Below are 23,406 nucleotides of genomic sequence, written 5' to 3' on the forward strand. Positions count from 1 at the left end.
TAGTCCTTCTAGATGGTAGTGGAAGGTGCTGTCACAGCTTTGTCCTGGATGGCATCAAGCAGCGCTCATCCAGGTAAGTGGCAATTATTCCATCACACATCTGACTCGTGTCTTGTAGATGGTGGACAGGCTTTGCAGAGTCAGGAGGGGAGTTACTTGCTGCAGGATTCCCAGCCTCTGACCTGCTCTTGTAGCCACAGTATTTAGATAACTCGTCCAGTTGTTTCTGGTCAATGGTAACCCCGAGGATGTTGATATTGGGGGATTAAGTGATAGTAATACCATGGATCATCAAAAGGAGATGGTTGGGTTCCCTCTTGTTAGAGGACTTCATTGTGTGGCGTGAATGTTACTTGCCACATGTCAGCCCAAGCCTGGATATTAACCTGGTCTTTTAACATTTGGACATGGACTGCTTCAGTATCTAAGGAGTCACGAATGGTGCTGAACATTGTGCAATCATCAGCAAACATCCCCATTTCTGATCTTATGACAGAAGGAAGGTCATTGATGAAGCAGCTGAAAATGGTTGGGCTGTGGACACTACCCTGAGGAACTCCTGCAGTGATGTCCTGGAACTGAGATGACTGACCAACAATTTTGGACCTCCAAAGATTTGTCCTGCTTTTGAAACAAGATCATACCTGGGCAATTTTTCACATAGCCAGGTAGATGCCAGTGTTGTTGCTGTACTACAACAGCTTGGCAAAAGTCACAGCTCGTTCTTGAGCAAAGGTCTTCAGTACTATTGCTGAAATGGTGTCAGGGCTCATAGCCTTTGCAGTGTTCAGTGCCTTCAGCCATTTCTTGATATCACGCCAAGTGAATTGAATAGGCTGAAGGCTGACATCTGTGATGCTGGGGACCTCCGGAGGAGGCTGACATTCGGCACTTTTGGCTGAAGATTCTTGTGAATGATTCAGCCTTTTATACCGATGTGGTGTATTGGCCGAATACTAGCAAGTGATGCTAGCGAGCTCCAGAGGCCAAGATAGATCAGCCAATCTCTGAAGATTGTTGCAAATGCTTCATCCTTGACTTTTGCACTGATGTGCTGGGCTCCCACTTCATTGAGAATGGGGATATCTGTGCAGCCTCCTCCTCCAGTGAGTTGTTTAATTGTCCACCATCAGTCACCATTGCAGAGATTTGATCCTTTAGTTGTGGAATCACTGTCTCTCGCTTGCTGCTCATGCTGTTTGGCACGCAAGTAGTCCTGTATTGAAGCTTCACCAGGTTGACACCTCATTTTTAGGGATGCCCAGTGTCGCTCTTGACACAACCTCTTGCACTCTTCGTTGAACCAGGGTTGATCCCCGCTCCAGATTGATGGTAATGGTAGAATTCTGCTGATGGTCCACAGCGCCTCATGGATGTCCAGTCTTGAGTTGCTATATCTGTTCGAAAGCTATCCCGTTTAGCAGGGTGGTAGTGCCACACAACATGAGGATATCCTCAATGTGAAGGCAGGACTTCATCTCCACAGCGACTGTGTGGTGGTCACTCTTACTAACACTGTCATGGGTAAATGCATCTGTGGCAGGCAGGTTGGTGAGGATGAGGTCAGGTATGTTTTTCCCTCTTGTGGTTCCCTCACAACTTGCATTGAACAAAGACATTGAAGCCCCTCACCCAGAGTAAATTTTGACCCCTGGCCACCCTCAGTGATTTTTCAAGTGGTGTTCAACATGGAGGAGTACTGATTCATCAGCTGTGGTTGGGGCAAGAGGTGGTAATCAGTAGTAGGTTTCCTTGCCCACGCTTGACCTGATGCCACTAGACTTCCTGGGGTTCAGAATCAATGTTCATAACTCCCAGGGCAACTCCGTCGACTTGCATAGCAGTTGTGCCACCACCTCTGGTAGATCTGTCATGTCTGTGGGACCAGGTAAGGGCAGCAGGTTTCCTTTGCCCATTATTGAACCAGATGGTAATAGTGACCATGAAAAGTCCCAAGAGTGGCTTTTTAAATCTAGATTTAACTCAACTTAAATTTTACCAACTGCCGTGGTGGGATTTGAACTCATGCTCCCAGAGCATTAACCTTGGCATCTGGATTACTAGTCTGTGATATTACCACAATGCCACCATCTTTCCCTAGGAGTTCTGCATAAAAGGCCGATTAACAAAAGTGGGGCTCATAGAATAGGAGTCAGTGACTAACTGGATAAAAAAGGCTTAAGGTCAGAAAACGGTGAGCTGTGGTAAATGGTTATTTTTCAGACTGGAGGGAGGTGGACTGCGTTCTGACCACTGCTTTTTTTGATGTCCATAAATGACTTGACATTGGAATACAGAAAAATTTCAGAATTTGAAAATACCAAGCCTGGAGGAGTGGCAAAGAGTGAGGGTGATATTAATTGACTGCAACAGGACAGGCTAGCAGAATGGGCAAACAAGTGGCAGATGGAGAGAAGTTTTGACAGAAGGGATAGGGAGAGGTAATTACAGACACCCATACATGCTACCTTCAGCAGCAATCGCTTGATAGCGAGCAGGAACAGAAGGTTTAACTAATCTTATTCACACATCCTCACCAAAATCCTTTATTGTCTTGGTCAACCTCCGCTCTCACCCACCACCCGACACCCTTCCCTCCTCTCCTCTGAGATCAAGTTACTCTTCACTCCCCTCTCTCACTGCTCTATCATCACTAACCACTCTTTCAGTCACTTCCTTCATGTGTCAAAAGTCCTGCAGAACACCTCTTCAGCTCTCACATCCCACTTTCCCTGCTCACTGTGTTCAGCATACATTATCTTGCCTCTGACTCCTCTATACTAGAGCAGTGTGAGAGAAGTGCAAGCTGTCGTACGTCTCAGGTACTCGCAAGATCAGTCATTCTGCTGAGGGATTTGTTGATAGAATAGGCAGAAGACAAGACTGAAGATTACCAGATTCCCATTCGCTCTGCGTTGAGTCAGCACGCTCAGAATTCAAACAGCGTTCCACCTGCTCTCCAACTCCTGACATGGGACCTCCGGAATTGCACCTCTCAGGAGACACTGGAAGGGCATGGAGAAAATTCAAATATATGGTCAATTAGAAAAAACAAGCTACCACAGTATATGGGCCTGATAATTAACCCATCGGCAATAAGCAATCGTTTTAATTCTCCATGTAGTATTTTAAAGCAAATTAATGGTTGACACATGATTAACCTCGTCATCACCAAATAAATTTGGTAGCATCATAACTTGGCTGTTGTGCTACAATATAATCGTCGCAGAAGTGAATACCAGGCCAACGCTTTTGGCATTATAGTTCACACAATGGTGGCAGGGGGTGGGAAATCCAATTATTAACTTACATCAACTCTGAGAATTGAGAGAAATTATGAGAAAGCAGACACTGGAATTAGTCTATGAAAATAGAGCCTTGCTGGAGTCTTTGGTCTTTTCCTGTTCTAAATAAAGCCTGATTAGAGAAGCTAAAATGAAGTGACAGATCCTCCACAATATTACTCCCAGTAAGTCAAAGCTGCATGATTGTAAATAGGGAGCAGTGTGCTATGGAAGTAGGAAACTGGGTACATATTGTGAAAACTTTTGGAAAATGCTTTGCAGGATACCTCCTCAGACATACAATGTAGTGACAGTTTTGGAATGGATTTCCAAGAGATTTCTTTATTAAGCAATTAAAATCCTCGCATACTCCAAATAATGCAATCTCTGCATTGAATATAGGAGTGTATGACATTTCCTCTATTGCAGGGTGTAGGGTTTTTTCACAATGGCCTGGAAAAATAGCCAATTTCAGATTAAATTCCTTTACATCTTTCCTACAGCGCTGAAACAGGCCATTTGAGTCAACAAGTGTGTCAGTATTTATTCTCCACACACAGCTCCTACCTGGCTAATGACTTCTTCCGGCCCTGCTCCAGTTCCCTCTATCCCCATCGTGCTCTTGCGTGCTTCAATCCTTCCCTTTTTGTCTTAACTGCTTCAGCCCCTCCATATGGCAGCGTGTTCCACATTCTCACTGCTCCACACGAACAAATTCCTCTTCAGTTCATGGTTTGATCTGTGGGCAACCATCCTCTATCGATGCCCCCTGCCCTGGACTCACCCACTCTTTCCAAACCCTTCATTCACATGGAGTTTCAATTTCTGATCTTTGCTGTGGGCTTTTAATGTCTTTTTCGTCCTAAATCTGTTCTTGCTCTTTGTATATCCAACAAAAGGATGTTTTAAAAACAGAACTGTTTTCTGTGACAGGGCTAACAATCTTCAGGGCCTCCTGCACAATGCCTCATCAGCCTCGCTGTTAACAAAGGAAGAGGTTTGATGCCAAGGCAGTTACATGAAGGGAGGTAGTTCAGTGTGTAACAGAGACCTGCTGGGCTGAATGGTCAGTTTCTGTACTGCATAACACATAGCAGTAAATGGGGAAAGGAACAGCGAGGGACTCGTCAAAAATCCCAGCAAATTCCTGAGTTGTTGAATGATTACAACTGTGTCCCTCACTCCAGCAACTCCAAAATCATCTTTATGCTTCTCATGCTGTTGCTCTTCACAATCAGTTTCTCTGCATCCACCCTATCAAACCCCTTCAAAGTACCAAACCCCTTCAAAGTGTAAGAGATTTCTATCAAGTTTCCTCCTGATTTCCTCTCCAGAGAAAAGAGCTCCAGCCTGCTCATTCTTTCTGAACAGTTGCTACTTTTCAATGCTGGTAATAGCCATGTATATCTTTTCTAAACTTTCCTTTGTATGTGGACCAGATCTGCCCAAAGTGCCCTCTCACCAAAGGGCTGTATCAATTTGACATCATCGTCCAGTTTTGGTATTCCATTCTTTAAGAAATAAATCCTATTACTTGGTTTGTACTTTTAAGTCTTGTGGTGCTATTTTTAGTCATTTATATATCTGTATTTGCATATTTCTTTGCTGTGGTACTCCATCTAGTTTTTTACCTTCCAAGGTATAAGTGGCCTCCTTGTTCCTCCTCTTAAAATGAACCAGCTCATACTGAGTTTCATTTACCATTGATCCACCTAGTCTGCAAGCCTGTTCACAAAACTGTGCAGGACAGGATGTGGTGAACCAGCCCATTGAGCTTAAGCTGGTCTTTCAAAGAGTTGTCCATTCCTCTTTCCCTATAGTCCTGTAAATGTTCCAATTCCTCTTTGAAAGTTATTATTCAATCTGCTTACACTACCGTTCAGGCAGTCCAGTCCAGAAATTAACTCACTGCACAAAAATAATTCTCATTTCCACTCTGTTATCCTGTTATCCATATAAAATTCTGACAGGTGTGGACAGGTTGGATGCAGGAATGATATTTCCTCTGGTTGGGGTGTCTATTAGAACAAAGGGTCACAATCTCAGGATACAGGGTGGACCATATTTTTCACAGCATGTCCAATTTATGGGGAGCTGCACATACTGATGACATAAGCTCCAGTTCATGAATCCAAATCATTGACTTGTCTGGTAAACAGCAGTCCCCGTACAAATACCTATGAGAGACCATTGCCTGCTCGTCATGAGAAACTTTCCATAACCTCATCAGTTTTGCAGTCAGCTTTCAATCTGTTTTGCTTCACAAGAGGCTCTTATGCAGCACCTAATCGGGGGCCTTCTGCAAGTCTATGTATACCACCTTACCTTTGTCTACTCTTACTTGTTAAATAACTCAGTAAAGTTGGTTAAGCACAATCATCCTTTTAGAAATCAATGTTTTCTCAGATTGTGTTTTCTTATCTAATGTTTCACTAAAGATTCCAGTATTGCTCCTCCCACTGATATTAAGAGAACTCTAGTCCCAGAGATGAGCTCTGCAGGAATTATATTTACAATGAAGGAGAATGGATTAGCTTGAATTAAGGATTGGTAATGGGGAAGAAAACTGGGTTGGCAGGTTCTAACTAGCATAGTGCCACAAAGTTGTGGGCCTCAGCTACTTACAATATATATAAACAACTTAGATGAGAGAACGGAGTGTTTCATATCCAAGTTTCCTGACGATACAAAGCGAAGTGGGAAAGAAAGCTGAGGAGAACAGAGGCTGAAAAGGGATATATGGACCAGCTAAACGAGCAAGCAAGGTGACAGATGAAGTAAAATGTTGGGAAAGGGTGAAATTATCTACGTTGGTAGCAAGGGAAAAGCAGAATTTTAATTCTAAAGATGAGACTATGAGGGTAAACTTGCAAGGAATATAAAATCGGACTGTAAAAGCTTCTATAAGTAGTAAAAAGAAAAAAAATAGGTGAAGATAAATGTAGGTCCTTTACAGCCTGGAATGGGAGAATGTATAACAAGGAAATGGCAGAGCAATTAAACTTTTGTTGTCTTCACAGAGAAAGACACAAATAACTTCCCAGAAATACTAGAGGACCAAGGGTCTAGTGAGGAGGAGGAATTGAAGAAAATTAGTATTACTGAAAAAACAGTGCTGGAGAAATGCATGGGATTGAAAGCCGATAAATCCCAGGGGCCAATAATCTACATCCCAGGGTACTAAAGGAGGTGGCCATGGAAACAGTGGATGTGTTGGTTGTCATCTTCCAAAATCCTGTAGATTCTGGAACAGTCCCTGCAGATTGGAGGGTGGCAACTGCAGCCCCACTATTTAAAAAAGGAGGGAGAAAATAGTGAATTACAGACCGGTTAGCCTAACATCAGTAGCAGAGAAAATGTTAGACTCTAATATAAAGGATGTGATAACAGGGCACTTAGAAAAGATCAATGGGATTAGACATCAACATGGATTTCTGAAATGGAAATCATGTTTGACAAATCTACTGGAGAATCGATAAGGGAAAGCCAACAGATGTGGTGTAGTTGGATTTTCAGAAAGCTTTTGATATAGGAGGTTAGTGTGTAAAATTAAAGCACACGGGATTGGGGTAATATACTGGCATGGCTTGAAAATTGGTTAGCAGACAGGAAACAGACTAGGAATAAATGGGTCTTTTTTTTTGGAGTGGCAGGCAGTGGTTGGTGGGATATTGCAGGGCTTGGGCCCCAGCTACATCAATGGTTTGGACAAGGGAACCAAATGTAATACTTCCAAGTTTACTGAGGCTTCAAGACGATTTAGACAGGTTGACTGAGCAGGCAAATACATGGCAGGTGCAGTAAGTGGATGTGTGTGAAGTTATCCACTTTGGTAGGAAAAACAGAATAGCAGAGTTATTTAAATGGTGATAGATTGGGAAATGTTTGAAAAATTGCTAGAGGATTTGAGTACAGGAGCAAGGATGTCTTACTGCAGCTGGAGTATTGTGCGCAGTTTTGGTCTCCTTACCTAAGAAAGGATATATTTGCCATAGAGGGAATGCAGTGAAGGTTCACCAGGCCGATTCCTGGGATGGCAGGAATGTTATATGAGATGACATTGGGCTCACTAGGCCTGTTTTCGCTGGAGTTTAGAAGAGTGAGAAGGTATCTCATTGAAGCATATAAAAATTCTGAGGGGTGGGCAGGCTGGATGCAGGGATGATATTTCCTCTGGTTGGAGTGTCTATTGAATTTGAAGGGGTCACAGGGTAGACCATTTAGGACTGAGGTGAAGAAAAATTTCTTCACTCAGAGGGTGGTGAGCCTGTGGAATTCTCTGTTACAGAAGGTAGTCGAGGCCAAGTTACCGAATATATCTGAGGAGGAAATAGACGGATTTCCAGTCAGGGGAGAGCGAGAATATGACGATGAGATAGAGGATCAGCCATGAACATATTGAATGGCAGAGCAGGCACGAAGGGCCAAATGACATACTCCTACTCCTATTTTCTACATTAAATGCTGGCATTTTTTATTTATTCATTCATGGGACGTGGGCATCGCTGGCTAGGGAGAGAGTGTTTAGTGTCCTTGGACTCAAATCACTGAAAGTTAAAGTGCAAGTACAGGAATCAGCCTTTATTGTAAAGGGGTTGAAGTACAAGAGTATAGGCATTGAGAGACCACACCCAAAGTACCTGGCACAGTTTTGGTCTCCTTACCAAAGGCAGGAGTTCAGCAAAAATTCAATAGGTTGATCTCTAGATTATCAGAAGGCTTTTCAATGAGGAGATCTCAAACAGAATAGGCCAATATTCTCCAGAGTTTAGAAAAATCAGAGACTCTCATTGAAACGTAGAAAATTCTTAGAGGGCTTGATAGGGTAGACACAGATTTTCTAGTGGTTTGAAAATCTAGAACTAATCTCAGGATGAGGGGTGGCCATTTAGAACTCAGATGAGGAGAAATTTCAGAGAGTTATGAATCTTTGGAATTCTCTACTCCAGAGAGCATGGAGGCCCAGTCATTGAGTATACTCAGGACTAAGATTGGCAGATTCTTGTACATTGAGGCACATGGGAATAGGGCAGAGAGTGGAGTTGAGAAAGACCAGCCACCTTATTGAATGACAGAGCAGGCTTGAGTTTTGGAATTCTGGTTCCAATTTCCTACATGCTCCAGCAGCCCTCAGGGCCCTACTACTTTTTCTGCTGAGTTCTTAATATGGAAGCCACGGCCTCTGCTAACTTCTGGAACATTGTCCTCAGTTTTTTTAAAAAAAATCTTAAGTATTGCAACCTCCCTCTTGATGACTCCTACCATTGTCATTTTCTACTAGCCTATTCTGTATCCAAGCCACTGAAATATTGTTTCCTAAATTAGAAAAACAGATGTACATGATCCATAAACAGATGGGCAGTAAAAGATTGTGAAGGCCTCCAATATTAACATGCAGGCATTGATTCCATTTTTTTGTTCAGAAGACTATGAACTATCAACAATAAATTGTATGTTAAAAATTTTGAATTTGACAAACATTCTGCCACTGCTGTTTCCGTCATAACGCTGTCACTCCAGGTTTTAAGTCCAATCGCAGGATATACCCACCTATACACTTACAGCCATGATTTGGATTCATATTCCACTAATGGTATGAGGAAGAATGGGGGGAAACACAGAATTTTGAGGGCTGGAGGTGGGGCCATGGAGGGATATACACAACTAAAATGCAACCTGTCAACTTGGAGACAACTGTCTGCTCATTGCTGGAAAAAATTTTTTTTAAATATTCATTCACAGGATGCAGGCTTCGCTGGCTGGGCCAGCATTTATTGCCCATCCCTAGTTATCCTTGAGAAGGTGGTGGTAAGCTGCCTTCTTGAACTGCAGTCCCTGTGGTGTAGGTACACCCACAGTGCTATTAGGGAGGGAGTTCCAGGATTTTAACCCAGCAACAGTGAACGAACGGCCGATATATTTCCAAGTCAGGATGGTGAGTGACTTGGAGGGGAACTTCCAGGTGGTGTTCCCACCTATCTGCTGCCCTTGTCCTTCTAGATGTTATCGGTTGGTGGTTTGAAAGGTGCTATCTAAGGAGCCTTTATGAATTCCTGCAGTGCATCTTGTAGATGGTACACACACTGCTGCTACTGTGCGTCGATGGTGGAGGGAGTGAATGTTTGTGCATTTGGCACCAATCAAGCGGCTGCTTTGTCCTGGGCAGTGTCAAGCTTCTTGAGTGTTGTGGGAGCTGCACTCATCCAGGCTTTTATCTTGCACTTATCAGGAAAAATGCAATGCCAAATTTCAAATGATTGCAATTTTTACTGCAGGAGAAGAGGGTGCTGATTGATTGGCAATTCAACTCTGATTGGCTAAGGTGGTGCCATGGGGAAAGCAGTGGGGAACTATAGGCTCACCATGCTCCTGGGTAATTCAGACTCATCTTCATTAAGTCAGGGACATATAAGGCCCAATGCCCCAGTACAGATCCCCTGTGGAATACACTTTGTCACATCCCAGGGCACATTTCCATGATCCCTTTTGGTGTTGTGTATCTGCACATTCTTATTATATCCCAAGGTCTGTCAATCCATGTGCTCTCATGTGGAACCTTATCAAATGCCTTGGGAAGGCTATTTGGACAATGTTATCCTACCCATCATGTTAGTGAGCCCCTCAAAATATTCAACTCAATTAATCAAATATGACATACCAATCATAATTCCACTTAAACTCTTCAATCAGCTCATACTTGTTCAGAAGCACAACCACTGACCCAGATGATAAATTCCAGTAAGTGCTTTCTCTCCCACTCCTGTCTTACAATAATGGAGTGATATTTACAATTTATCAAGGGCACAATTCCCAAATCAAGAGGACTTTGGGAAATTGTGGGTGCACTGGTGATAATTTTCCAATGTCTCTCAACATTCTCAGGTGGAATTAAACAAGTCCTGGATATTGATCAGCCTTAAGTCCCATTATTATTTCTTAAAACCATATTAAATCCACCAAGTTGCTCCTCCAAGCAACTAATTTTAGATGACCTTGTACTGCTGGTATTTTGTTCTCTTCCTTTATTGTGAAGGCAGATACAAAGTACTCATTTAACAAATAGGCTACTTCCTCACTGTCGATTAAAGTACCTCCCTAGAGATCGTGTGTTTTTGTTCGGTTCCTTACCAACAGCAGGTAAATACGAGACTCGTTCCTTATGTTCTTTCAGTACCAGCAGTGGCACAAAAAACATTGTTACCTATCTGACAACGTTAATGCTGCGTTTCTGTAACTGGTCATCTTTTCAAAACCGTATTTTTAATAAGTGCTACAAGTATGAAATAAGGCAAACCAACCTACACTGTCATACCAGTAAGGGTTGTGTATGGTGTAATAGTGTACAATTGAAAGTACAAAAATTGTACCAATAGACCCTTCCACAACACTGCTTTAAACCACAGGCCTGATCAGCACACCCAAACCAATGCTGGCACTTTCATATTCCTTACACCTCTTGATAACAATGACTATCTTAACAGACCTTGAAGAGCCAAAACACCATTTTGAGGTTCAGTTTGCCAGGATCATCCTACAAAATATTAGCATTTTTTGTGACAGCTTTTTCCAATTATAGGTTCCTGTGTGTGCAGATTTATAACACAAACCACCCACATACATTTTTCATGGTCAATCTGATGGTGCTGCATCACTAGCTCCCCCAGCCTGAAAAGCAGAAAAACATGGATACCGGCTCAAATATCATTTCTCTGCTGTTAGTTTACCAACTTAAAAATAAGAGTGTACAATTGTCTGTGGGATTGAGTGAACATGCATTTATGAATCTTGATAAATTTAAAAGACTAGTCCCAGGAAACTCTACCCTCCAATCTTATGATTACTTATGACTCAGTACCTTACTAGTGTCTATGAAGATAGGAAAAGTTGGCCAGTAAGAACATACAGCCTGTTCTGACCCCACCCCCCTCCCTCCCCCGTCTGTTTACCCTCCCTCCCCGGTCTATTTACCCCTCCCTCCCCGGTCTATTTACCCCTCCCTCCCTCCTCCCCGGTCTGTTTACCCCCTCCCCGCCGGTCTGTTTACCTCACCCCACTCCACCTCCCCCCCCCCCCCCCGGTCTGTTTACCCCCCCACTCCCCTCCCCCGGTCTGTTTACCCCGCCCACTACACCCCCCTGCCCCCCCCCCCGGTCTGTTTACCACTCCTCCCCCTCCCTCCCCGGTCTGTTTACCACTCCTCCCCCCCCATCCCCGGTCTGTTTACCCTCTCCCCCCCATCCCCGGTCTGTTTACCCTCTCCCCCGCCCCCCCCATCCCCCGTCTGTTTACCCTCTCCCCCGCCCCCCCCATCCCCCATCTGTTTACCCTCTCCTCCGCCCCCCCGTCTGTTTACCCTCTCCCCCGCCCCCCCCATCCCCCGTCTGTTTACCCTCTCCACCGCTCCCCCCATCCCCCGTCTGTTATCCCTCCCCCCCCATCCCCCGTCTGTAATCCCTCTCCCCCCCATCCCCCGTCTGTTTACCCCCTCCCACCCATCCCCCGTCTGTTTACCCTCTCCCCCGCCCCCCCCATCCCCCGTCTGTTATCCCCCCCCCCCCCATCCCCCGTCTGTTATCCCTCCCCCCCCATCCCCCGTCTGTTATCCCTCCCCCCCATCCCCCGTCTGTTATCCCTCCCCCCCCCATCTGTTATCCCTCCCCCCCTATCCCCCGTCTGTTATCCCTCCCCTCCCCATCCCCCGTCTGTTATCCCTCCCCTCCCCATCCCCCGTCTGTTATCCCTCCCCTCCCCTCCCCATCCCCGTCTGTTATCCCTCCCCTCCCCTCCCCATCCCCCGTCTGTTATCCCTCCCCCCCCCATCTGTTATCCCTCCCCCCCCATCCCCCGTCTGTTATCCCTCCCCTCCCCATCCCCGTCTGTTATCCCTCCCCTCCCCACCCCATCCCCCGTCTGTTATCCCTCCCCTCCCCTCCCCATCCCCCGTCTGTTATCCCTCCCCTCCCCATCCCCCGTCTGTTATCCCTCCCCTCCCCATCCCCCGTCTGTTATCCCTCCCCTCCCCATCCCCCGTCTGTTATCCCTCCCCTCCCCTCCCCATCCCCCGTCTGTTATCCCTCCCCTCCCCTCCCCATCCCCCGTCTGTTATCCCTCCCCCCCCATCCCCCGTCTGTTATCCCTCCCCCTCCCCATCCCCCGTCTGTTATCCCTCCCCCTCCCCATCAACCGTCTGTTATCCCTCCCCTCCCCTCCCCATCACCCGTCTGTTATCCCTCCCCTCCCCTCCCCATCACCCGTCTGTTATCCCTCCCCTCCCCTCCCCATCCCCCGTCTGTTATCCCTCCACTCCCCTCCCCATCCCCCGTCTGTTATCCCTCCACTCCCCTCCCCATCCCCCGTCTGTTATCCCTCCCCTCCCCTACCCATCCCCCGTCTGTTATCCCTCCCCTCCCCTCCCCATCCGCGTCTGTTATCCCTCCCCTCCCCTACCCATCCCCCGTCTGTTATCCCTCCCCTCCCCTCCCCATCCCCCGTCTGTTATCCCTCCCCTCCCCTCCCCATCCCCCGTCTGTTATCCCTCCCCTCCCCTCCCCATCCCCCGTCTGTTATCCCTCCCCTCCCCTCCCCATCCCCCGTCTGTTATCCCTCCCCTCCCCTCCCCATCCCCCGTCTGTTATCCCTCCCCATCCCCCGTCTGATATCCCTCCCCATCCCCTCCCCATCCCCCGTCTGTTATCCCTCCCCATCCCCCGTCTGTTATCCCTCCCCATCCCCCGTCTGTTATCCCTCCCCATCCCCCGTCTGTTATCCCTCCCCATCCCCTCCCCATCCCCCGTCTGTTATCCCTCCCCATCCCCCGTCTGTTATCCCTCCCCATCCCCCGTCTGTTATCCCTCCCCATCCCCCGTCTGTTATCCCTCCCCATCCCCTCCCCATCCCCCGTCTGTTATCCCTCCCCATCCCCCGTCTGTTATCCTTCCCATCCCCTCCCCTCCCCATCCCCCGTCTGTTATCCCTCCCCATCCCCTCCCCATCCCCCGTCTGTTATCCCTCCCCATCCCCTCCCCATCCCCCGTCTGTTATCCCTCCCCATCCCCCGTCTGTTATCCCTCCCCATCCCCCGTCTGTTATCCCTCCCCATCCCCCGTCTGTTATCCCTCCCCATCCCCCGTCTGTTATCCCTCCCCATCCCCCGTCTGTTATCCCTCCCCATCCCCCGTCTGTTATCCCTCCCCATCCCCCGTCTGTTATCCCTCCCCATCCCCCGTCTGTTATCCCTCCCCATCCCCCGTCTGTTATCCCTCCCCATCCCCCGTCTGTTATCCCTCCCCATCCCCCGTCTGTTATCCCTCCCCATCCCCCGTCTGTTATCCCTCCCCATCCCCCGTCTGTTATCCCTCCCCATCCCCCGTCTGTTATCCCTCCCCATCCCCCGTCTGTTATCCCTCCCCATCCCCCGTCTGTTATCCCTCCCCATCCCCCGTCTGTTATCCCTCCCCATCCCCCGTCTGTTATCCCTCCCCATCCCCCGTCTGTTATCCCTCCCCATCCCCCGTCTGTTATCCCTCCCCATCCCCCGTCTGTTATCCCTCCCCATCCCCCGTCTGTTATCCCTCCCCTCCCCTCCCCATCCCCCGTCTGTTATCCCGCCCCTCCCCTCCCCATCCCCCGTCTGTTATCCCTCCCCTCCCCTCCCCATCCCCCGTCTGTTATCCCTCCCCTCCCCTCCCCAGCCCCCGTCTGTTATCCCTCCCCTCCCCATCCCCCGTCTGTTATCCCTCCCCTCCCCTCCCCATCCCCCGTCTGTTATCCCTCCCCTCCCCTCCCCATCCCCCGTCTGTTATCCCTCCCCTCCCCTCCCCATCCCCCGTCTGTTATCCCTCCCCTCCCCATCCCCCGTCTGTTATCCCTCCCCTCCCCATCCCCCGTCTGTTATCCCTCCCCTCCCCATCCCCCGTCTGTTATCCCTCCCCTCCCCATCCCCCGTCTGTTATCCCTCCCCTCCCCTCCCCTTCCCTCGTCTGTTATCCCTCCCCTCCCCTCCCCATCCCCCGTCTGTTATCCCTCCCCTCCCCTCCCCTCCCCATCCCCCGTCTGTTATCCCTCCCCATCCCCCGTCTGTTATCCCTCCCCCCCCCTCCCCATCCCCCGTCTGTTATCCCTCCCCTCCCCTCCCCATCCCCCGTCTGTTATCCCTCCCCTCCCCTCCCCATCCCCCGTCTGTTATCCCTCCCCTCCCCTCCCCATCCCCCGTCTGTTATCCCTCCCCTCCCCTCCCCATCCCCCGTCTGTTATCCCTCCCCTCCCCTCCCCATCCCCCGTCTGTTATCCCTCCCCTCCCCTCCCCATCCCCCGTCTGTTATCCCTCCCCTCCCCTCCCCATCCCCCGTCTGTTATCCCTCCCCTCCCCTCCCCATCCCCCGTCTGTTATCCCTCCCCTCCCCATCCCCCGTCTGTTATCCCTCCCCTCCCCATCCCCCGTCTGTTATCCCTCCCCTCCCCATCCCCCGTCTGTTATCCCTCCCCTCCCCTCCCCATCCCCCGTCTGTTATCCCTCCCCTCCCCTCCCCATCCCCCGTCTGTTATCCCTCCCCTCCCCTCCCCATCCCCCGACTGTTATCCCTCCCCTCCCCATCCCCCGTCTGTTATCCCTCCCCTCCCCTCCCCATCCCCCGTCTGTTATCCCTCCCCTCCCCTCCCCATCCCCCGTCTGTTATCCCTCCCCTCCCCTCCCCATCCCCCGTCTGTTATCCCTCCCCTCCCCATCCCCCGTCTGTTATCCCTCCCCTCCCCATCCCCCGTCTGTTATCCCTCCCCTCCCCTCCCCATCCCCCGTCTGTTATCCCTCCCCTCCCCATCCCCCGTCTGTTATCCCTCCCCTCCCCTCCCCATCCCCCGTCTGTTATCCCTCCCCCCCCATCACCCGTCTGTTATCCCTCCCCCCCCAATCCCCCGTCTGTTATCCCTCCCCCTCCCTCCCCATCCCCCGTCTGTTATCCCTCCCCCCCCATCACCCGTCTGTTATCCCTCCCCCCCCAATCCCCCGTCTGTTATCCCTCCCCTCCCCTCCCCATCCCCCGTCTGTTATCCCTCCCCTCCCCTCCCCATCCCCCGTCTGTTATCCCTCCCCTCCCCTCCCCATCCCCCGTCTGTTATCCCTCCCCTCCCCTCCCCATCCCCCGTCTGTTATCCCTCCCCTCCCCTCCCCATCCCCCGTCTGTTATCCCTCCCTCCCCTCCCCATCCCCCGTCTGTTATCCCTCCCCTCCCCATCCCCCGTCTGTTATCCCTCCCCTCCCCATCCCCCGTCTGTTATCCCTCCCCTCCCCATCCCCCGTCTGTTATCCCTCCCCTCCCCATCCCCCGTCTGTTATCCCTCCCCTCCCCATCCCCCGTCTGTTATCCCTCCCCTCCCCATCCCCCGTCTGTTATCCCTCCCCTCCCCATCCCCCGTCTGTTATCCCTCCCCTCCCCATCCCCCGTCTGTTATCCCTCCCCTCCCCATCCCCCGTCTGTTATCCCTCCCCTCCCCATCCCCCGTCTGTTATCCCTCCCCTCCCCATCCCCCGTCTGTTATCCCTCCCCTCCCCATCCCCCGTCTGTTATCCCTCCCCTCCCCATCCCCCGTCTGTTATCCCTCCCCTCCCCATCCCCCGTCTGTTATCCCTCCCCTCCCCATCCCCCGTCTGTTATCCCTCCCCTCCCCATCCCCCGTCTGTTATCCCTCCCCTCCCCATCCCCCGTCTGTTATCCCTCCCCTCCCCATCCCCCGTCTGTTATCCCTCCCCTCCCCTCCCCATCCCCCGTCTGTTATCCCTCCACTCCCCATCCCCCGTCTGTTATCCCTCCCCTCCCCTCCCCATCCCCCGTCTGTTATCCCTCCCCTCCCCTCCCCATCCCCCGTCTGTTATCCCTCCCCTCCCCATCCCATCCCCCGTCTGTTATCCCTCCCCTCCCCATCCCCCGTCTGTTATCCCTCCCCTCCCCATCCCCCGTCTGTTATCCCTCCCCCCCCATCACCCGTCTGTTATCCCTCCCCCCCCAATCCCCCGTCTGTTATCCCTCCCCCTCCCCATCAACCGTCTGTTATCCCTCCCCTCCCCTCCCCATCCCCCGTCTGTTATCCCTCCCCTCCCCTCCCCATCCCCCGTCTGTTATCCCTCCCCTCCCCATCCCCCGTCTGTTATCCCTCCCCTCCCCATCCCCCGTCTGTTATCCCTCCCCTCCCCCCCCCATCCCCCGTCTGTTATCCCTCCCCTCCCCTCCCCATCCCCCGTCTGTTATCCCTCCCCTCCCTCCCCATCCCCCGTCTGTTATCCCTCCCCTCCCTCCCCATCCCCCGTCTGTTATCCCTCCCCCCCAATCCCCCGTCTGTTATCCCTCCCCCTCCCCATCCCCCGTCTGTTATCCCTCCCCTCCCCTCCCCATCCCCCGTCTGTTATCCCTCCCCTCCCCATCCCCCGTCTGTTATCCCTCCCCCCCCATCACCCGTCTGTTATCCCTCCCCCCCCAATCCCCCGTCTGTTATCCCTCCCCCTCCCCATCCCCCGTCTGTTATCCTTCCCCTCCCCATCCCCCGTCTGTTATCCCTCCCCTCCCCATCCCCCGTCTGTTATCCCTCCCCTCCCCATCCCCCGTCTGTTATCCCTCCCCTCCCCATCCCCCGTCTGTTATCCCTCCCCTCCCCTCCCCATCCCCCGTCTGTTATCCCTCCCCTCCCTCCCCATCCCCCGTCTGTTATCCCTCCCCTCCCTCCCCATCCCCCGTCTGTTATCCCTCCCCTCCCTCCCCATCCCCCGTCTGTTATCCCTCCCCCCCAATCCCCCGTCTGTTATCCCTCCCCTCCCCTCCCCATCCCCCGTCTGTTATCCCTCCCCTCCCCTCCCCATCCCCCGTCTGTTATCCCTCCCCTCCCCATCCCCCGTCTGTTATCCCTCCCCTCCCCATCCCCCGTCTGTTATCCCTCCCCTCCCCATCCCCCGTCTGTTATCCTTCCCCTCCCCTCCCCTCCCCATCCCCCGTCTGTTATCCCTCCCCTCCCTCCCCATCCCCCGTCTGTTATCCCTCCCCTCCCCATCCCCCGTCTGTTATCCCTCCCCTCCCCATCCCCCGTCTGTTATCCCTCCCCTCCCCATCCCCCGTCTGTTATCCCTCCCCTCCCCATCCCCCGTCTGTTATCCCTCCCCTCCCCATCCCCCGTCTGTTATCCCTCCCCTCCCCATCCCCCGTCTGTTATCCCTCCCCTCCCCATCCCCCGTCTGTTATCCCTCCCCTCCCCATCCCCCGTCTGTTATCCCTCCCCTCCCCATCCCCCGTCTGTTATCCCTCCCCTCCCCATCCCCCGTCTGTTATCCCTCCCCTCCCCATCCCCCGTCTGTTATCCCTCCCCTCCCCATCCCCCGTCTGTTATCCCTCCCCTCCCCATCCCCCGTCTGTTATCCCTCCCCTCCCCATCCCCCGTCTGTTATCCCTCCCCTCCCCATCCCCCGTCTGTTATCCCTCCCCTCCCCATCCCCCGTCTGTTATCCCTCCCCTCCCCATCCCCCGTCTGTTATCCCTCCCCTCCCCATCCCCCGTCTGTTATCCCTCCCCTCCCCATCCCCCGTCTGTTATCCCTCCCCTCCCCATCCCCCGTCTGTTATCCCTCCCCTCCCCATCCCCCGTCTGTTATCCCTCCCCTCCCCATCCCCCGTCTGTTATCCCTCCCCTCCCCATCCCCCGTCTGTTATCCCTCCCCTCCCCATCCCCCGTCTGTTATCCCTCCCCTCCCCATCCCCCGTCTGTTATCCCTCCCCTCCCCATCCCCCGTCTGTTATCCCTCCCCTCCCCATCCCCCGTCTGTTATCCCTCCCCTCCCATCCCCCGTCTGTTATCCCTCCCCTCCCCATCCCCCGTCTGTTATCCCTCCCCTCCCCATCCCCCGTCTGTTATCCCTCCCCTCCCCATCCCCCGTCTGTTATCCCTCCCCTCCCCATCCCCCGTCTGTTATCCCTCCCCTCCCCATCCCCCGTCTGTTATCCCTCCCCTCCCCATCCCCCGTCTGTTATCCCTCCCCTCCCCATCCCCCGTCTGTTATCCCTCCCCTCCCCATCCCCCGTCTGTTATCCCTCCCCTCCCCATCCCCCGTCTGTTATCCCTCCCCTCCCCATCCCCCGTCTGTTATCCCTCCCCTCCCCATCCCCCGTCTGTTATCCCTCCCCTCCCCATCCCCCGTCTGTTATCCCTCCCCTCCCCATCCCCCGTCTGTTATCCCTCCCCTCCCCATCCCCCGTCTGTTATCCCTCCCCTCCCCATCCCCCGTCTGTTATCCCTCCCCTCCCCATCCCCCGTCTGTTATCCCTCCCCTCCCCATCCCCCGTCTGTTATCCCTCCCCTCCCCATCCCCCGTCTGTTATCCCTCCCCTCCCCATCCCCCGTCTGTTATCCCTCCCCTCCCCATCCCCCGTCTGTTATCCCTCCCCATCCCCCGTCTGTTATCCCTCCCCATCCCCCGTCTGTTATCCCTCCCCATCCCCCGTCTGTTATCCCTCCCCATCCCCCGTCTGTTATCCCTCCCCATCCCCCGTCTGTTATCCCTCCCCATCCCCCGTCTGTTATCCCTCCCCTCCCCTCCCCATCCCCCGTCTGTTATCCCTCCCCTCCCCTCCCCATCCCCCGTCTGTTATCCCTCCCCTCCCCTCCCCATCCCCCGTCTGTTATCCCTCCCCTCCCCTCCCCATGCCCCGTCTGTTATCCCTCCCCTCCCCTCCCCATGCCCCGTCTGTTATCCCTCCCCTCCCCTCCCCATCCCCCGTCTGTTATCCCTCCCCTCCCCTCCCCTCCCCATCCCCCGTCTGTTATCCCTCCCCTCCCTCCCTCCCCATCCCCCGTCTGTTATCCCTCCCCTCCCTCCCTCCCCATCCCCCGTCTGTTATCCCTCCCCTCCCTCCCTCCCCATCCCCCGTCTGTTATCCCTCCCCTCCCTCCCTCCCCATCCCCCGTCTGTTATCCCTCCCCTCCCTCCCTCCCCATCCCCCGTCTGTTATCCCTCCCCTCCCTCCCTCCCCATCCCCCGTCTGTTATCCCTCCCCTCCCTCCCTCCCCATCCCCCGTCTGTTATCCCTCCCCTCCCTCCCTCCCCATCCCCCGTCTGTTATCCCTCCCCTCCCTCCCTCCCCATCCCCCGTCTGTTATCCCTCCCCTCCCTCCCTCCCCATCCCCCGTCTGTTATCCCTCCCCTCCCTCCCTCCCCATCCCCCGTCTGTTATCCCTCCCCTCCCTCCCTCCCCATCCCCCGTCTGTTATCCCTCCCCTCCCTCCCTCCCCATCCCCCGTCTGTTATCCCTCCCCTCCCTCCCTCCCCATCCCCCGTCTGTTATCCCTCCCCTCCCTCCCCATCCCCCGTCTGTTATCCCTCCCCTCCCTCCCCATCCCCCGTCTGTTATCCCTCCCCTCCCTCCCCATCCCCCGTCTGTTATCCCTCCCCTCCCCTCCCCATCCCCCGTCTGTTATCCCTCCCCTCCCCTCCCCATCCCCCGTCTGTTATCCCTCCCCTCCCCTCCCCATCCCCCGTCTGTTATCCCTCCCCTCCCCTCCCCATCCCCCGTCTGTTATCCCTCCCCTCCCCTCCCCATCCCCCGTCTGTTATCCCTCCCCTCCCCTCCCCATCCCCCGTCTGTTATCCCTCCCCTCCCCTCCCCATCCCCCGTCTGTTATCCCTCCCCTCCCCTCCCCATCCCCCGTCTGTTATCCCTCCCCTCCCCTCCCCATCCCCCGTCTGTTATCCCTCCCCTCCCCTCCCCATCCCCCGTCTGTTATCCCTCCCCTCCCCTCCCCATCCCCCGTCTGTTATCCCTCCCCTCCCCTCCCCATCCCCCGTCTGTTATCCCTCCCCTCCCCTCCCCATCCCCCGTCTGTTATCCCTCCCCTCCCCTCCCCATCCCCCGTCTGTTATCCCTCCCCTCCCCTCCCCATCCCCCGTCTGTTATCCCTCCCCTCCCCTCCCCATCCCCCGTCTGTTATCCCTCCCCTCCCCTCCCCATCCCCCGTCTGTTATCCCTCCCCTCCCCTCCCCATCCCCCGTCTGTTATCCCTCCCCTCCCCTCCCCATCCCCCGTCTGTTATCCCTCCCCTCCCCTCCCCATCCCCCGTCTGTTATCCCTCCCCTCCCCTCCCCATCCCCCGTCTGTTATCCCTCCCCTCCCCTCCCCATCCCCCGTCTGTTATCCCTCCCCTCCCCTCCCCTCCCCATCCCCCGTCTGTTATCCCTCCCCCTCCCCATCCCCCGTCTGTTATCCCTCCCCTCCCCTCCCCTCCCCATCCCCCGTCTGTTATCCCTCCCCTCCCCTCCCCATCCCCCGTCTGTTATCCCTCCCCTCCCCTCCCCATCCCCCGTCTGTTATCCCTCCCCTCCCCTCCCCATCCCCCGTCTGTTATCCCTCCCCTCCCCTCCCCATCCCCCGTCTGTTATCCCTCCCCTCCCCTCCCCATCCCCCGTCTGTTATCCCTCCCCTCCCCTCCCCATCCCCCGTCTGTTATCCCTCCCCTCCCCTCCCCATCCCCCGTCTGTTATCCCTCCCCTCCCCTCCCCATCCCCCGTCTGTTATCCCTCCCCTCCCCTCCCCATCCCCCGTCTGTTATCCCTCCCCTCCCCTCCCCATCCCCCGTCTGTTATCCCTCCCCTCCCCTCCCCATCCCCCGTCTGTTATCCCTCCCCTCCCCTCCCCATCCCCCGTCTGTTATCCCTCCCCTCCCCTCCCCATCCCCCGTCTGTTATCCCTCCCCTCCCCTCCCCATCCCCCGTCTGTTATCCCTCCCCTCCCCTCCCCATCCCCCGTCTGTTATCCCTCCCCTCCCCTCCCCATCCCCCGTCTGTTATCCCTCCCCTCCCCTCCCCATCCCCCGTCTGTTATCCCTCCCCTCCCCTCCCCATCCCCCGTCTGTTATCCCTCCCCTCCCCTCCTCATCCCCCGTCTGTTATCCCTCCCCTCCCCTCCCCATCCCCCGTCTGTTATCCCTCCCCTCCCCTCCCCATCCCCCGTCTGTTATCCCTCCCCTCCCCTCCCCATCCCCCGTCTGTTATCCCTCCCCTCCCCTCCCCATCCCCCGTCTGTTATCCCTCCCCTCCCCTCCCCATCCCCCGTCTGTTATCCCTCCCCTCCCCTCCCCATCCCCCGTCTGTTATCCCTCCCCTCCCCTCCCCATCCCCCGTCTGTTATCCCTCCCCACCCTCCCCATCCCCCGTCTGTTATCCCTCCCCTCCCTCCCCATCCCCCGTGTTATCCCTCCCCTCCCCTCCCCATCCCCCGTCTGTTATCCCTCCCCTCCCCTCCCCATCCCCCGTGTGTTATCCCTCCCCTCCCCTCCCCATCCCCCGTCTGTTATCCCTCCCCTCCCCTCCCCATCCCCCGTCTGTTATCCCTCCCCTCCCCTCCCCATCCCCCGTCTGTTATCCCTCCCCTCCCTCCCCATCCCCCGTCTGTTATCCCTCCCCTCCCTCCCCATCCCCCGTCTGTTATCCCTCCCCTCCCCTCCCCATCCCCCGTCTGTTATCCCTCCCCTCCCCATCCCCCGTCTGTTATCCCTCCCCTCCCCTCCCCATCCCCCGTCTGTTATCCCTCCCCTCCCCTCCCCATCCCCCGTCTGTTATCCCTCCCCTCCCCATCCCCCGTCTGTTATCCCTCCCCTCCCCTCCCCATCCCCCGTCTGTTATCCCTCCCCTCCCCATCCCCTGTGTGTTATCCCTCCCCTCCCTCCCCGGTCTGTTTCCCACCCCGTTTCTCCCCCTCCTCCCCCCCCCCCCCGGTGTTTCCCACCCCCTGATTACACCCCTCCTCCCCCCCATCCCCGGTCTGTTTCCCACCCCCGCCCCCCCGGCTCTCCTACCTGCTCGGCCCCGCTTCTGGCCCACATAGGGCAGCAGATCGTGGCGGCTGATGACCCGGAGGAGCTGCAGCAACTCCCTGAAGTTGGTCTCGTCGCACAGGCCCCTCCGCTCCAGCTCGAACAGGAGCCTGACGCCGCTCTTGGGCCGGTGGAGGGAGAAGGAGGCGGCAGGGAGGGGGTGAGGCCGGGGCCCCCGGGCCGGGGGCTGGTGGCGGGGTGAGGCTGGGCCCGGGACCTCCGCCTCCCCCCCCTCCTCCTCCTCCATCCCCTCTCCCTCCTCCTCCTCCCCCTCCCCCTCCCCGGCCTGGGCCGCCCGCAGCGCCCGCTCCAGCGGGTAGGCCTCGTCCAACAGGAAGGCCAGGGCCTCGACGTCGGCCTGGCTGAGCTGGGAGCCGACCAGCTCGAACATCTGGTGCAGGGACAGCATGCGGTAATAGGCCAGCACCTCCTCCTCGTCCCAGCGAGCTCGCTTCACCGCCGCCATCGAGCTCCCTCTGACACCGGGCCCCGGGCAGGGCGAAGGCCTGAGGCCTAACGTCGAAGGAATAAAACCGGCAAAAATTAAAACAAACCAGCGGCCTCACAAGAGGGAGGGGATTAAACTCAAACAATCACAGGCCCGAGTGAAAAGAAAATAATAATAAACCGGCCGCTCGCTCTGCGCGTCGAGTTCGCTGCTGCTGCTGCGAAGAAGCCGACGCCGTTGTTGTTGTTTTTCTCGCCCTCTTTCTGGTACTTTCCACAACTCCGCGCAAGCGCCAACCAGCCGACTCACTCCGCGCAGGCGCCAGCTCAGCTTAGCTGGCCGCCGCCGCCCCACCCCATTATTTGTCCCCCTTGCAGCGCCTGCGCCTGCGCCAGATCTGGTTGGTTGCCCTGGGTTGGGGGTGGTGGTGGGGGTGGGGGAGGGTGCAAGACGGGCGCCCCACCCCCACCGTACCCCACCCCACTGCGCAGGAGCCCCGCTCTCTGTGACGTCACACCCTCGCCTCTGTGACGCAACCCCACACCCGTTTCAAAACAACATTTCCGTTTAACGGACCCATGGGGGAGGAATGAGGGGGATGAGGGGATGTGGGGGATGAGGGATGAGCGGGATGAGGGAATGTAGGGGATGTGGGGGATGAGGGGATGTAGGAATGAGGGATGTGAGGGATGAGGGGGATGAGGGGATGTAGGAATGAGGGATGTAGGGATGAGGGGATGTGGGGGATGAGGGTTGAGGGGTATGAAGCAATGGGGGGCTGAGGGAATTGGGGGATGTGGAGGGGATGTGAGGGATGAGGGGGATGAGGGGTTGT

The 23,406-nt window shown here is 55.0% G+C and overlaps 1 protein-coding gene across 2 annotated transcripts in view; it reads right to left on the reverse strand.

The window, feature by feature from the left end:
• The window catches only part of LOC121273991 (DNA-binding death effector domain-containing protein 2-like), a 39,128-nt gene extending 16,202 nt beyond the window's left edge, over nucleotides 1–22,926 (reverse strand). Inside the window, exons 1-2 of one of the 2 annotated variants that reach the window (XM_041181121.1) lie at nucleotides 22,106–22,926; nucleotides 2,895–3,005 (exon numbers count right to left, since the gene is read on the reverse strand). In XM_041181121.1, coding sequence (XP_041037055.1) covers nucleotides 2,895–3,005; nucleotides 22,106–22,589 — 595 coding nt within the window. In that variant the 5' untranslated portion in view covers nucleotides 22,590–22,926. The remainder of the gene's footprint in view (nucleotides 1–2,894; nucleotides 3,006–22,105) is intronic. The other variant, XM_041181123.1, reaches the window with a different exon arrangement.
• Nucleotides 22,927–23,406: the final 480 nt, after the last annotated feature.

Source organism: Carcharodon carcharias, assembly GCF_017639515.1.
Source record: "Carcharodon carcharias isolate sCarCar2 chromosome 29 unlocalized genomic scaffold, sCarCar2.pri SUPER_29_unloc_1, whole genome shotgun sequence".
NCBI classification, from domain to species: Eukaryota; Metazoa; Chordata; class Chondrichthyes; order Lamniformes; family Lamnidae; genus Carcharodon; species Carcharodon carcharias.